General features: G+C 34.5%; 1 protein-coding gene across 14 annotated transcripts in view; it reads right to left on the bottom strand.

The window, feature by feature from the left end:
- Positions 1-16,985, bottom strand: part of EHBP1 (EH domain binding protein 1) — a 345,189-nt gene that overhangs the window by 148,708 nt on the left and 179,496 nt on the right. For all 14 annotated transcript variants that reach the window (XM_038551390.1, XM_038551391.1, XM_038551395.1 and 11 more), the window contains one exon: positions 16,070-16,256. In XM_038551390.1, the coding sequence (XP_038407318.1) occupies positions 16,070-16,256 (187 nt within the window). The remainder of the gene's footprint in view (positions 1-16,069; positions 16,257-16,985) is intronic.

Below are 16,985 nucleotides of genomic sequence, written 5' to 3'. Positions count from 1 at the left end.
TACTAATATCCTAATGTCTATACTATAAAGTCCACATTTCTACCAATCATACCCAAAAATATTCACAACCTGATCCCATCTTTTTTAAAACTTATTTATATTTGAGAGAGAGAAAGAGAGCACAAGAGAGAAGTGGAGGAGAGAGAATCTGAAGCAGATTCCACACTGAAAGCAACCATGACATCATGACCTGAGGTGAAACCAAGTTAGCTGCTCAACCTACTGAACCACCCAGGTGCCCTCTAATCTAATTTTTAGGTCCAGATACTTCACTCACCTATTTCGCTTACAATCACAGTGGTAGTGCTCAGGGTCTCTTGAACTAGGCTCTTTTATACTTCAATGCTTTTGCCCATCTGTTTCTTTTGAAATGCCTTTCTCCTTTCTTTCCTCAGTTAGTGAACTCCAATTATCCTTTAATCACTCAGATCAGCTGCGATGTCTGCCATCCAATTCACTACTTCACTAAACACACACACATACACACACGCGCATGTGCACATACGCACACACAATTTTTCCAGCTCCTAACCTCTAATCAATGTTTGGAGAAGAGATAGTGAAGTATACATAATACTCTCATTAATGCTCCTATAGTACTCTAGCCTATCTCTATTACAGCCCTAAGTATACTGTATCACACTTTTCATTTATATGCCTGCCATATTTGGCAAGTTGTGAAGTTGTAGAAGACGACTTTTGCTTAGTCATGTTTTTCCTCCTAGTTCACAGTAGAAAACCTTGCATAGAGTGAGGGCTACATAACGAATGTATAAAAAAGCACATGAGGACAGGTATGTACCCAGATGTCTTCAGAGATGTCTTATTTAGTTGGACACTGCCTTCCCCCCCAACTGCCCTATCAAAAACTTTGAAAGCCATTCCCTTAGAACACTTCTTTCTTAAAAAAAGAAATAGAAATAGAATTTTCCATTTCCATTTTTTCCTGTTTCATCCAGTTTTTAATTGGTTTATTTCTCACTTGAGGAAAATCAATAACTATTACAATTACCAAATACAGGAAATATACTACCTCTTGTCTTGGTAAATTTTAATTTTAAGGTAAGTATCTCATTTTAGTAGGAGAAATGATTTATTTTTAATTCATATTCAGATCATGTTAAGAGCAGCCAATACTGCTGAACTGCCTCCTATACTATTCCACATGTCTAGTGTCTCTAATTGTGCAGTGCCTGGGTGGCTAAGTCAGTTAAGCATCTGCCTTTGTTTCAGGTCACGATCCCAGGATCTTGGGATCGAGCTCCACATCCAGCTCTCTGCTCAGTGGGGAGAGCTTGATTCTCCCGTTCCTACTGCCTGCAGCTCCTCCTGCTTGTGCCTTCTCTCTCTCTCAAATAAACAAATTTTTATTTTAAAAAGGGGTTAACTCTTGAGACGTTTTCAGATTCTATTTTATAGTCCTTTAGCATTTTATACCCTTTAAAAATAGTATACAAATGTACACACATGAAAGTATTTCCTATAATGAAAATACTTAAGTTACTAAAGTTTTATATAACAAAGAGAATTTTATCATAGTACTCAAAGTAAATTTTATTTTAAACTGCATACTATATATACTCAATTTTTAAAAAAGCATTTGGCAAACCATTTGCTGTTCAATTAGCTTCTCCTTTTTAAGGTGTCAGAAAACTATGAATTAGGCTAAGACTACTTTTGATGCCTCCTTTAGAGTAAAAAGAAGTTTGACTTCAAAGTCATATAACGATCATCCTTCTATCGAAAAATACCTTTTAGAAATTTCTATAAATGTCTTAGTTTTTACATTTTAATTCGAGTGCAGTTAACATACAATGTTACATTAGTTTCAGGCGTACAATATAGTGATTTAACAACTCCATACATCACCCATTGCTCACCACAGCAAGTGTACTCCTTAATCCTCATCTCCTATTTCACCCATTCCCTCCACCCACCTTCCCTCTGGTAATCATCGGTTTGTTCACTATGGTTAAAAGTCTGTTTCTTGGTTAGTCTCTCCCTCTTTCTCTGTCTTTACTCATTTGTTTTGTTTCTTAAATTTCACATATGAGTGAAATTGTATGGTACATGTCTTTCTCCAACTTATTTCACTTAGCATTATACTCTCTAGTTCCATCTATGTCATTGTAAATGGCAAGATTTCATTCACTTTTTTTTTCTTTTGTTTTTGTTTATTTTTTTAGGAAGGCAGGGAGGAGCAAAGAGAGAGAGGGAGAATCTTAAGCAGGCTCCACACCCAGCACAGAAGCCAAGACAGGGCTCAGTCTCACAACCCTGAGATCATGACCTGAGCCAAAATCAAGAGTAGGATGCTTAATTGACTGAGCTACCCAGGCACCTCAAGATTTCATTCATTTTTATGGCTGGATAGTATTCCAGTGTGCATGTGTGTGTGTCACCTCTTCTTCATTCATTCATCTATCAATGGACACTTGGACTGCTTCCATAATTTAGTTGTAAATAATGCTGCTATAAATACAGGGATGCATGTATCCTTCTGACTAGTGTTTTTGTATTTTAGGGGTAAATGCTCAGTAGTGGGATTACTAGATCATAGGGTAGTTCTATTTTTAACTTTTGGAGAACACTCCATACTGTTTTCCACAGTAGTTGCATCAGTTTGCATTCCCAGCAACCACACAAGAGGGCTCCTTTTTCTCCACATCCTCACCAACAGTTGTTTCTTGTGTTTTTGATTATAGCGATCCATATACGTCTTTTTATTGCCAATGTTTATCAAGGTTACGATTGCTACCCTGAAAATTATAAAGTACATATGTATCTGAGTTAAAATTTTCTTTTTAAAGATTTCTTTATTTGAGAAAGAGAAAAAAAGAGGAGAGAGAAAGAAAGCACAAGTGGCAAAAGGAAAGGGAGAGAGAACCCAAGCGGACTCCAAGCCAAGTGTGGAGCTCAATGTGGAGCTGGATCCCATGATCCCAAGACCATAATCCCAGCCAAAATCAAGAGTCACACACACAACTGATTGTACCACTTAGGTGACTGTGTCTGAGTTAGTATTTTCAAAATGAAGAAACCTACTTCTAATATCTTTGGTTATTTCTACTCTAAAGCCTCATCATTCAAATATTATTAATACAGAATTGGTTATATTTTGGACATGGTGTGTTCATTTGTACTAAGTAAATATTTTGATAATTTTCTTTCCAAAAATGTTAGGCGTGCTCTATAGGAAACATACTTTTTTTGGGGGGGGGAAGCAAAGAAGTAAAATAATTTTTATATTAAAAGTGTTTTTAGTCAATTCTAAATTTGTAAGAATAGTATAAGTTAAAATAACATCTGCTGTACAAGGTAGTTTTGTTTAGTAACAAAGATATTAACAAGTTCTAAAGAAATATATATATATATAAGGGAACAATATGTAATAGATCAAGCTTCTGGACAGCCCGGGTGGCTCAGCGGTTTAGCGCCACCTTCAGCCCAAGGCCTGATCCTGGAGACCCAGGATCGAGTCCCACGTCAGGCTCCCTGCATGGAGCCTGCTTCTCCCTCTGCCTGTGTCTCTGCCTCTCTCCCTCTCTCTGTGTCTCTCATGAATAAATAAATAAAATCTTAAAAAAAAAAAAAAAAAAGAAAGAACAAGCTTCTTTACATTGTGTGTAAATCTTAAGTACACATTACTAGCAATTTTAACTCATGAAAATCAGGTCAAATGAAGACTATACTTAATAATTCAAGTTATTCTGAGTACATGAAAAAATAAACAATTTTTCTATTAAAGTAAAAAATGAAATCTGTCACTTAATACTAATCATTCAATTAGATGAACCTTTTCTATTTTGGTTACTTAGGAAGTTTTACTATAAGAAGTGTGAATGGTCTTTGCAAAAAAAGAGAGGAAGAAAGAAAGAAAAAAGCCCAGCTGTGTTAAAATTAAAATCTAAGTCTTCCAAAGGCAGCTAAGATACAGGTAAGCGTTAAATACATAAATATTAAAGAGTTTCCACTCCAATAGCATCTGGTGGTAGGTGATGCAGAAATAGTTTTCAGGATTTTTATCCAAATTATTACATCTTGAATTAGAAATTATGATATAGTGCAGATAAACAATTACCTCCTGTGCTTCACAAGGCATTCTGGGTATGAGAATGATCTCAAACTTCAGTACAAACTTCTAGTACTTCTAGTACACTACAAACTTATCTACCAAAGCATCAAGAATTTTGCAAGTTTACAATCCCAAAGAATAGTTAATTTATTTACAATGTATTTTCAACTATTGGCTTTGCATCTCAATAAGATCATTATTAGAAAGATTTCTCTAATTTTGTCTTCTTTCTGCAGCACTGAGTTGAACACTATTATAAGTTTTTTTTTAAAGGTCAAAAAAATTCCCAGGTTATAAACTTAAGACCTAATAAAATGATATAACTACATGCAGGTTTGCAAAGAAAATGCTCACACACCCTTATGATAATGGCACTAATGGAGCCAATATATAATGCATATATTAATCCTTAGATTACAAGTCATAATCCAGGTATTAAAGAGTTTACATGTCCCACAGTAGTTTGGCCTTCTGTACATAAGCCAGTTAAAGAATACCTGTTACATTAAAAGTATGTCCTAACCTCTTGCTTAAATGCCATGGAAACAGACCATAAAAGGAATATTAAGCCATTTTACAATATCTAGTTGCTCCATTAACTCAACTGTGCTTCTGATTGTTTCTGAGACTCTTCTCCAAGTCCAAACATGTCAAGCTTGTTTTTCAAGCCCTTCAAGTTGGGACTTATATTAAAAAGCAGTGCCAAGCAAGAAGTTTAAGTAAACATAAAACTTTCACAGAAATGATTATAGGAGTTCAAATTGACTGTAAATATCCTCCTCATCAACATGTCAAGTAGTAAAACTAAAATATTTCATTTGATTTATAGTTTGCTTTCTGTTTATAATTTCTTCTTTGACCTATATGTTACTTGAAAGTGCATGTGGTAATTTTCAAATACATGGGTTTTTCAAGTTATTGTTTTGTTACTGATTTTAGAGTAACTGCACTATGGCAGAAAACATAATTTCAACCCTCTGAAATTTACTGGAAACCTACTTTAGAGCTTAAAGAAATGAATTTAGTTGCATAGTGTATTTTTTGAGGTCAAAATTGTTAACTGAGTCTTTAAATCTTACTGATTTTTTAGTCTGCTTATCCCATAGAGGGGTGCTATAATTGTTCACTATGATAGGTGCTATAATTGGTCACTATGACATGGATTATCTACTTCTTTTTGCGGTTCTTTCAAAGCTACTTTTATATATTTTGAGAATATGTTATTAGGTGGATGCAAATTCAAAAGTTTATCCTCCTCATGAACCTTTTATCATGATGAAATGATCAGCTTTTATATCTAGTAATGCATTCAGCCTTAAAACCTATTATAGTCAATATTAATATGGCAAACTGGTTTTATTTTGTTAACGTTTTCATGTCAAATCTTTTTTCAGTGTTTGAATTTCAATCTCTTAGATACCTATTTTTAGATATGTATACTTGGATTTTGTTTAAATCCAGATTAATAATCTTTGTTTTTAACTGCAGCATTTAGCCCATTTAGAATTACTAGAGTTTCAGTCTATTATAACTTTTCTACTTGTTCCAACCACTTTTTTTTCTCTCCTTTTACTGAAATATTATTTCTAAAAATCTTTCCTCCATTCACTCTTCTAGATCGGAAGTTAAACATGTTTCTATCCTTTTAGTAGTTACCCTAAAAATTCCAAAATGCTTCCTTAACTAATCAATGTCTAAAGAGCAATCAATCAATATTTTTTATCCTTCTTCTCAATAATATAAGGAACTTAGGAATACCTTAGTGTACTCATTCTCACTCCCAACTTATATATTATTATTTTCATATATTTTAATTCTACCTTTTATTTCAGCCCATCATGAGATATTATTCTTATATTGTTGATTTATGCTTAAATATATCCACCTATTTGATATTGTGTAATCTATTTTTTGAATTTCTGACCTTCTAATGAATATTTTCCTTCTTCCTAAATTACATGTTTTAAACTTTTTAAAAAAAAAAAAAAGATTTTGTTTATTTATTTGAGAGAGTGCATGAAGGAGAAAGCACAAGCAGGGGGAGAGGGAAAAGCAGACTCCCTTAGCAGGGAGTCTGATACAGGGCCCAATCCCAGGAACTTGAGATCATGACAGAGCCAAAAGCAGCTGTTTAACCGACTGAGCCACCCAGTCTTAGAATTTCTTTTTAAAGGTCTTTATTTTTGTCCTCATTCTTGAAATATTTTCACTGGACATAAAATTCTAGGCTGGTAGTTATTTTCTTTAATCATGTGAAAGATATCATTGAACTATCTCTGGCTTCCATTATTGCTGTTGAGAAATTAGCAGTGTTCCTTTGAAGGTATTTTGGATTCTTCTCACCCTTGGGCTTTTTTAAAGATCTCATCTATTTCTCTACTTACCTATCTATATCTACCTATCAATCAGTCAATCACTCTCTAAAGTTTCACTACAAGGTCTTTTGGATTCTTGCTAGGCTTTTTAATCAGCAGATTGCATCTTTCATCAGTTTTAAAAAGTCCTCAGCCATTATATCTCTTCCAATATAGTCTCTGCTCTACTCTCTTTTGCTTCTCAGAGTCTAATTGGAATTATACTACATCTTTCTCAATCCTCTAGGTCTTTATTTTTTATAATAGAAAATTTTAAAGGTAGAACAAATATTACAATGAACCCTCATGTAACCACTACTCAGCTTCAAAAGTTATCAACATTTTTTCCAATTTGGTTTTGTTATTCCCTCCAAATACCAACTCCCTACACACACATTTTTCTTCTAGAGTATTTTAAAGTAAATCCCAGAATTCTATTATTTCAACAGTAAATAACCCAGTATGTATCTCTAAAAAAGAAGTAAATTTAAGATCTATAATTTCTCCTCTTATCCACTTTGGCCAAGCTATTCATTTGTTAGATGAATTGGGTCATCTGTCCTGGAAAATTTCCCACATTCTCTGTTTTGGCTGATTGCATCTTCATGGTGTCATTTCACAAATACCTTTACATACACACCTCCACCCCATATTTCTTGATCTTTAGTACAAACAGTGTCTTGATTAGATCTCAGTTTAATTCTTTGACAAGAACAGTTTAAAGGTGGTTTTATATATTTGCTATTGCAATATATCAGGAGACACAAAATGACTGTCATACTCCTAAGGATATTAAGATCAATCACTATAGTTGAATACTGTCAGCCTGATCCATTCATTCATCATAAAACCTTTCCTCAAGGGTTTTAGCAGCCATGCTCATTATTGCTACAACCATTATTTCATTTCCTTAGGGATTATGAAATGGTGAATTTTCCAATGATATCGTTCCTTCTGCATTTCATCACTAGAATTCTTCTACAGAGGAAGAACATTCCCTCATCAACTATTACCTTGAAATACAGTTCACAAAGGAAAGTCATAATAAATAATTGACTATATTTCATTATTTATCAATGTATACAATGATGAGTTGGTGACCTAGCAACTTACATCAACTATTTGGATATTATTATTACAAATCCATAAATTTTTATATACCTGATATGTTTCCATCTCTGCAAATATTTATTCCTTTTTAATTACGTAAACATGCTCCACTGTCTCTAGCAATTAATGTTACAAAAGAGTCTAATGGTAAAAATCTTTGCTTTGTAGGTAAGATGCCTTTGAAATTCAAAAGTACTATCAGGATATGTCTAGTTTGGGTCTCATTCCATTCATCTTGCCTGGTAGTTGTGAGTTCTTTTAATCTAAGGACTCAAGTTTTTCACTAGCTCACATAAATTCTCATTGATAAATTATTTTCCTCATCCGTTCTCAACTCTACATCTCCTGTAATAAATGTAATGAATTTCCTAACTCTAGACTTTATTTTTACCTTCTCTCCCATAATTTTAATCTCTTCACTTAGAATTCTACAGCGAATTTTTCAAGTATGTCTTCTTATTCATTAATTTGATGTTCTACAATATACTATCAACTATATACAATCTAAAATTTCCTAAATTCTGTCTTTTCATATCCAAGAGCTCTTTGCTATTTTCAAATGATTATTTTCACCATCTTGGGGTAAAAATTTCAAAGTTGCAAATGTAGTACAATAAAAACCCATATATTCTGGACACCTGGGTGGCTCAGTGGGTTAAGTGTCTGCTTTCAGCTCAGGTCATCATCCTGGAGTCCCAGGATCGAGCCCCAGTCTCATGAGGCTCCCCACTCAGGCAGGAGTCTGCTTCTCCCTCTGACCCTCCCCTGTCTTGTGCTCCCTCTCTCATTCTCTCAAATAAATAAAATCTTTTTAAAAAATCCACATATTCTTTATCTAGATTCACTCATGATTAATATTTTGCCTCAGATCATTATTTTTGGTGACTACTTGGCTCATTTCATTTATTAATGGAATATCCAGTTGAATCACACTAAAAATACTCAGTAGAAGTTTTTTAAAAACTTGCTTTTGTGGTGTTTGTTTTATAGAAGGTCATTTGTTCTGATGATTAAGACTGTTCCCCCTTTTTTGACCAATTTTTGCATAAAAGTTAAGGAGGCACTCATTTTCAGGTTCATGCAAAACATTGAGAATGAGTATCTCCTTAAAACCAAGGCACCTATTGTCAAAATTTAAGGAGACTCTAACTCTTGAGTTTAAACAAGTGCCAAGTTTGCACTTACACAAACTTAAGACTTAGTGGCTTCTAAATTTTGCACCCTAGTTGCCTCTCTTGCCTAGTCCTAGCCCTGCTGTGTACTATGTTATGGTTCTTTTCATTTTTTGTTTTTGTCTGTTTCTTACTATTATAGAGTAAAGCCTATCTAGTACCCCAGTTGAGAAGGGCTCTGTCATCGTTTGTATGAATCTGTTCCAACACTACAGGTATGTTCCTCTTCTTCATGCAGTAAGGGTAAGCAATTGGTGTTTCTTTCACATTTTTCAATAATAGACCCTAAAGTGATCCTGCCAATATACACTAATAACACTGAGTTTACCATTTGTTGCCAACTGCTTATACTTTAAAGCGTTTAGCAAATCAGCCAAATTTGTAAATCATTCTGTATCATCAAAGTACACAAATAATTTATTTACCTTATTCAGATTCTTTTCGTATTTAGGGACACTTTTATTTCCATAAGGAAAAAATGGCAATTCAATCCTCAGTTGGAAAACTGTGAAAGGCACTTTAATTCAATTACTCCAGAATATACTGATATAAAAGAATAACCTCTCAAAATCACATTTAATTATTATACAAAATTTGTTTCAAAAGTCAAGCATTCTAATCATGGTTAGGTCATTTGCTATTTGGGGTTTTTTAAAGATTTATTTATTTATTTACTTACTTACTTACTTGAAAGAGAAAAATAGCAGGAGAGGGATAAGGAGAACGAATCTTCAAGCAGACTCCCTGTCCAAGTGTGGAGCCTGAGGTGGGCTCGCTACCAGGACCCCCAAGATCATGACCTGAGCTGAAATTAAGAGCCAGACACTTAGCCAACTGAGCCACTCAGGCGCTTCTGTTCCTTTGTTTATAAAAAGCACTTAGAAGGCAGCCTGGGTGGCTCTGCAGTTTAGCGCCGCCTTCAGGCCTGGGTGTGATCCTGGAGACCCAGGATCGAGTCCTACGTTGAGCTCCTGGCAGGCTGCTTCTCCCTCTGCCCATGTCTCTGCCTCTCTCTCTGTATCTCTCATGAATAAATATATAAAATCTTTAAAAAATAAATAAATAAGCAGAACTTAGCATTTTTATCTTTCCTATTAAATATAGTTAGAAAAATCAAAATCATCTCTAATCAATTCTTAGAGATGTTCCTGATTGTATGGTTGCTCATTTTCCAGTTTGGAAAGGGCTTTAAGTAGGTTATAGCTACTGCCATTTGTCCAATTTGCCTCATCTGTGTGCTATGGCTAGAAACAGAGTAAGGCAAGGGAATGTCTTAGAGCACAAGATTCAAGGGGGTATTCACTCTTAGGGTGGTACAGACGTAAAATCTGCCCTTACCCCAATAGGATTGACAAGTGTCAACTTAAATTTTGTGTCCTACAAGCCTCTTTTGCCTCACTCTGGTACAGGCCCTGCAGTACATATGTCCACATATATTTTAGTATTGACATTGCAGGTGCCAAAAAAAGGGAAACGTTTCTCAGTATCCTCACCAGTAATTTTATGCTCTGGAAATTATTGTATCTTTTCAGATCTTTATATAAATGTAGTGAGCTGATTTTGAAGGAAGTAATACTATTTAATTTTTGCTAGCCTGGGTTTCTTGTTCATTTGTGGGTTTTGTTTTTGTTTTTTTTTTTTTAAATATTTTATTTTATTCATGAGAGACACACAGAGAGAGAGGCACACAGAGAGAGAGGCAGAGACACAGGCAGAGAGAGAAGCAGGCTCCACACAGGAAGCCCGACGCGGGGCTTGATCCTGGGTCTCCAGGATCCTGCCCTGGGCCAAAGGTAGGCGCCAAACCACTGTGCCACCCAGGGATCTCTGTTTTTGTTTTTGTACTCTATTGTATTACTGTTCCTACACTTTGTGCTGACTTGCAAAACATTTGGATGATTTTCCTCTGAAGCCCATGATTGGCTTGCAAATGTCATTTAAAAATGACTGTTTATTATTCAGATATTCTCCGAGAAGAGATACCAAGATTTGGGCTCATTTGCATCTTCATTATAAAACTCACATTTTAATAGACATCTATGGCCCAGCCTGCTAATTGTTCCCTAATATTCATTTTACTTTTCCTTCTTAGTTCTAGAATCTTTGATTTTTTGCAGTAATACAACTGCCCAGAATAAAGATTTATTTTCTAAAATCCCTTGCTAGAGGTAGGTGTGACTGTTTTTTGTCCTTTTCTTGTTTACTGGAATGGGCATATTGGCTGTGGTTCAAATAGCCATCTTGGATGTTTATGCCAAGGATGGTGGGTTAGCAAAACAGGAGATTCGGTCCCTGATGCCTTTGTGAGGTTACTGTACTGGCAATGGACTGTCAACATTTTCAAAGACAGAAATAAATTTTTCTTTTATTTAAACTGGATTTGAGGGGCACCCAGTTAATTCAGTCAGTCGACCTTGTGACTCTTGATCTCAGGGCTATGAGTTCAAGCCCCATGTTGGGTGTAGAGATTGCTTAAAAATAAAATCATAAAATAAAACAAAACAAAACTGGTATTTGAGGCTTTCTATTGCCCACAGATAATTCTAATTCCAACTGAAATTCCATTAACCAGAGACTCACTGGATTAATGATATCTTTAAAAATAATGATTCTGGGAGGCTCCACAGACATATTAAATTGATTCGGTATAATTTGTTCTTAAACCTTTAGCTAAAATCAGCTACACTGAAAGAAGGGTAGGTTTGCATGGGGGAAGACAGAACATAAACTATTTTGCAGGAAGAAAACAGGCCAGACTAAATTACTATTAAAGAAATAAAGGTAGATTGAAGACATTTCACAGAGAGAAGATAAAACTGTGGCTGATTCTAAGGCCCAGTTGTATTCTCTGCCTAGGGTTCTGTAAAATCTCCTTGGATCTTTATAACAAGTTATCCTTTTGCTTAAGTAAAAAGAAAAATTCAACCAAATAGCTTGTTTCTATTAGTTACAACCAAGAGTACTAACCAGAGTAACTAACAGAACAGGTGATACATACAGGAGTGTCCCATTTAGTAAGTATTATTGAGGAACAATTTATTCTGGTAATAAGGTATTCAAGTAAGTAAAAATTTTATAGGTAACTCACCCACTTCCCACACCCCATTGTCACTGAATGCAGTTTGGCATTTTATTTTACAAAATAACTGTATTTATCATTGCATTCAATTAAATTCTGATCCTTGTGCTTTTTATTATTTCAATGTACATATGAGGATATTGGAAGTTTGACAGTTTTCAATGTATATATGAGGATATTAACAGTTCAATTGTGGGCTCATTGTTTTTTAGCATGAATGGTCTGTAGGCACCATTCTGCAGGTTTGCATAGTAGAAATGGAGGTAAAGAACTTTCTAGGATGTCTTTATGTGTAAAAGCTGAAAAAAGTACTAGTCTTGTGGTCTGAATTTGCTGCTAGGACCAATGAAGGGAACTGCTGTGTGTAATTTTGACTTTGGTTTACTCTGGGCTTCTTCCCACAGTTACTGAAATCTCTACTCAAGCTCAAAAACATACAACTATAAATCTTAGGACTTTACCAGAACTTTCTAGAGAGAGGTATCAATTTAAGTGGAGGTCTGAGTTATTTAGCTGGACCTTGAGATATGGATTTTCATTTGTAAAGGTGGAACAAGTGGATAGTAGTATCTACTCTCAACCACTGGAGCTTCACCAATCAGGATCGTAGAGGGAACCCTTCTCCACTTGACCAGGCTCATTTCATCACCAACTGTGCAGTAGGGCTCTTCTCTATGTTATCACAAAACTATAAGTTTAATTTATCTTAATTCTTTCTTGTCATTGATAATTGGCTATTCATATATTCTGATTTTTTATGGAATTGTATACATAGTGTCCAATAATATACTTCACCACATATATCTAGCAACAATGTTATGTTCTTAAACTTGCTCTCATAATGTTAATTGCATTTTATACTATGCTGCATGAATTTTACCTAGGAATTCAGAGTTATATAGTTATTAACTTATAGTACAGTTAGTAAATGATGGTCAGCCACCATTGAACCTAACTTACCATTTTATTTTATTGGATAGTTGTATATATTTAATGTCAGGTTACTTCTCTATACATTGACCTTTTTTTTTCCTAAGTTGTCTTTAAAATTATTATGATTTTATCACTTAATAAATACAGAAATCAGTAGTCTGAAGTGTGGAGTTTACATAGATTTACAACACTGAAGGATCCTTAGCTGCCTTTGGGGTAGTTTTAATTTTATTTGCAATATAAGTACATGCTTATTATCACTTTGTTTAAATTTTGATCTTAGATCTTTTTCATAAATTTTCTGAAAAATAAGTAGTCTCAGGTGACAGGTGGGGAAATTAATCATCTGGCTGAGCACCTGTCATTTTATGACACTGAATGCTCTTCAGCCTCTGCAGTCAGTTATCACTGAGTACAGTCTGGCATTTTGTTTCACCGAACAATTGTGGTGTAGTATCCTTTTATTGTTTGACTAAACTGTGAATCTGGTTCCCAAAAGCATTTTTTTTTTTTAAGATTTTATTCATTTATCTGACACAGAGAGAGCACAAGCAGGGGGAACAGCAGGCAGAGGGAAAGGGAGAAGCAGGTTCCCCACTGAGCAAGGAGCTGGATGTGGGGCTCCATTCTAGGAACCTGGGGTCATGACCTGAGCTGAAGACAGAGGATCCTTAACCGAATGAGCCACTAAGGTGGCTCTGCAAAAGCTTTATTTGTACTGTTATCTCCTTTCAATTTACAAATAAGGAAAGTAATTGGCCAGAAGCATACCTTAAAAGCATTAAAGCTCTTCAATAACTTGAAGAGTTTGATGTAAATATTTTGATGTAAAACACACTTTCCTTCTTCCCTAAACAGAATATTGTATACGATACACAAGACTTTTTCATATTGACTCAAGGTTGCTGAAATGGTCAAGTATTTTATTCAGCTTTAAAACTGTAAAGTATTTAGGAACTACTAGTAGATACATATAAATATATATATATATATATATATATATATATATATATATATACACACACACAAACATGCATATTTCTATTCCTATGATGAATAAGCCCCATACTACTATGCTTTCTCAGCTGCCATTTATCATTTTTATTATTGTCAGTATACTACTGATTCTAATCTTCCTTATCTCATACATAACTGTGTTGTTAGTAGTTTCCAATTTTTTTTTGGTTTGGCAATGGCCCATTTTTTTTCAATGAAATCTTACATGAATCGCAACATACAGAATGAATGAATATGGATTTCTTCTGTGGAAGTGGAATCAGGCAGGGAGCCAGTGTCCTGATGCTAAGCCTCTTAGGCCTGGTCTTTAGAGCAGAATACTGAGGTACCTGATGAAACCCCCGACCACCATCAAATAGTTGTGGTTTTTTTATTTTATTTATTTATTCATGAGAGACACACAAAGTGAGAGAGAGAGAGAGAGAGAGAGAGAGAGAGAGAGGCAGAGACACAGGCAGAGGGAGAAGCAGGCTCCATGCAGGGAGCCTGACGTGGGACTTGATCCTGGGTCTCCAGGATCATATCCTGGGCTGAAGGTGGTGCTAAACTGCTGAGCCACCCAGGCTGCTCCATCAAATAGTTTAATACCACTTGCCAAACCTAAGAGTGAGTTCCTCTCTTCTGAAGGATAAACATTTTTAGAAAATGTCATCTTGTACCTTGTATAGAAGGCAGCAACAGCATAAAGATCCATGATCTAATTACTCAGTAATTTCAATTAGTATAGCAAACAAAAATGGAAGTAAAACACATGTAAGGTTAAAAAATTCAAATAAAATAGAAATGTAAAAAAGGAAAAGAAATGCCTTCCTCAGTCTTGTGCATACCCTCTATCATACCAAACTCTTCTCCTCAAAGGTAACCACTATTAACTTCTTATAATTCCTTCCACAATGTATATGAGTGTATATGTCTATGCGTATATGAATATATAAAGCTTTTTAAATAAAAATTTATACATAGAAAAGGCATTATACACTGTTAAACATTTTTATTTAATAATAAATCAGCAATCTGTTTTTTTAAATCAGCAATCTTTTTTAAAATTAATTTTTCAGTTATATTTCACATAACTGAGTTATCTGAACTAACTTCCAGATCAGAAGAATCTGTCACCGTGAATATTACTAATTGTGTTCTTACTGTCTGTGTCTGAGCATTTTCTTATAACATTATTATTTCCTATTAACATTATTATACAATGTACCTGCAATGGAACACTATCCTAAAAACAATATAACAAAAAGCTATGTTACACATCATCATAACAGAACTTAATCATCAGGAAGGTATAGCAATGTTTCTATGGAGAATGTAGTTAGAGTTCCAACTTGGAACTTGGAATAATGAAAATGCCAGTTCAATCCTGTTTCTACTGGGTAGGGGACCTATGACCTTTATTTTATCCCACTAAGTTGAAGTGCACCTAAATATTTTTCCCTTGACCACCTGTAAGAATAAAAAAATATGATAATAATAACAAAACACCCCTGAGTTGATGGGCAAAAGTCACTTACCTAAAAAAACTTGCTAAATCCAACATTTCTACCTTAAACACACAAGATGTCATACTATTTACAATCAAATCATTTAAAAGCTTTAGACTTGTTCCAACAATGTGTCTTACTTTTCCATGTAATTATTATGCATTAAGACTTCTAAAAATAATGACAATAAGGCCAAAATTTTAACCTGACATAAACCAAAATGACAATATTGAAATTGTTCAATGAAGTATTTCTCTGCTCTGTGCCTTAATCTTTCTAGTATGTTTCTCAAAGAATGATTTCTACTCCTTCCTCTGTATCAGTGTAAGCTATTCCTTACACCTAGCCACTTTAGAGTATTCTTTCTCTAAAGTACCATCCCTACAATTATAATGTCTTTCTTCCTCTATTTCAAAAGAGCATTTAAAAAATAACTCGGGGGATCCCTGGGTGGCGCAGCGGTTTGGCGCCTGCCTTTGGCTCAGGGCGCGATCCTGGAGACCCGGGATCGAATCCCACGTCGGGCTCCCGGTGCATGGGGCCTGCTTCTCCCTCTGCCTGTGTCTCTGCCTCTCTCTCTCTCTCTCTCTCTCTCTGTGACTATCATAAATAAATTTAAAAAAAAATTTTTTTAAATCTTAACTCAAACTATCTAATCATACTGTTCTGTAAGTTCACAGGCTCCCAAACAGATACACAGTGTTGCAGTATAATGGATTTACTTGGATTTTACCTTTAAATAATCAAAAATAGCAAACAATGACTTTTCTTAATTTGAATTAAATTTCATGGAAGAACAAGATCAAATATAATACGTGTTTTTACTAAGAATAAATTCCTACCTTAGGAGAAGTGGACAGATCTCTTCCTGCAGAAATAATTGTGTTTTCATTTACTCCTGTCTTTGGTGAGATGGCTGGTGGGGCTGGAGCTTTCCTTTTCACTCTCCTTTCAGTTTCCAGTTCTTGAATTGGATTTACCAAATTATTTGGAGGAAGAGTTGGTTTAGGTTCATAAAAAGGATTAGATCTAAATGAAAGAAGAATTATTGTTAAATGTTACTCTAAAAATAGTTTATTCCTAACTAAAAAAAAAAGTCCATTTATAAAACTAAAAAATACTGAAAATGATAAGGAGAAACCCAAATCAGTGATAACCAATAATTGGAAACAGTCACTATTAATCTATTGTTTTGTTAGTGATTAACAATAAAAATTTTTCCCCATTAAAAAGTATTTTTAAATTTTTTTCATATAAGGTCACACTTAGTTCTATTGTATATAGATCCTTAAAAAAATGTTTATAGTAATATATTAAGTCCTATATACTCTCCAAATCCAAGGAAAAGGAAATAAGATGTAGAAATATTGATTTGCTTTTTTATACTCCCCACATCAAACTTTTTTTCTTGCACTTCATCTTTTCTCATTAGGGTAAAATGCATTTAGAAGTTCATTCAGCAAGGTTCTGTTAATAGTAAATTCTCCCAGGCATTGCAAATGTCTTTATGTTACACTTAAATGACAATTTAGCTAGGTAGAAAGAATTCCAGTTGTCAGTTAACTCATCTCAGCACTCTGATGTAATATATTAGCCCACCACTGTCAGCCTATTATTGCTCTTTTATAAGCCATCTTTTATCTTTGGGTGCTGTTAAGATCTTCTCTTTTCTTCTGGTTTTGAGCAATTTTACTAGGATATGTCTAGGTGTGGATATCTTTTAATTTATCCTGTTTTTCAGGCTCCTTACATTTCGTG

The sequence above is a fragment of the Canis lupus genome, chromosome 10 (genome assembly GCF_011100685.1).
Source record: "Canis lupus familiaris isolate Mischka breed German Shepherd chromosome 10, alternate assembly UU_Cfam_GSD_1.0, whole genome shotgun sequence".
Taxonomy (NCBI): Eukaryota; Metazoa; Chordata; class Mammalia; order Carnivora; family Canidae; genus Canis; species Canis lupus.
Note: the sequence above shows the minus strand (reverse complement) of the source record. Positions and strands in the feature narration are given on the sequence as shown.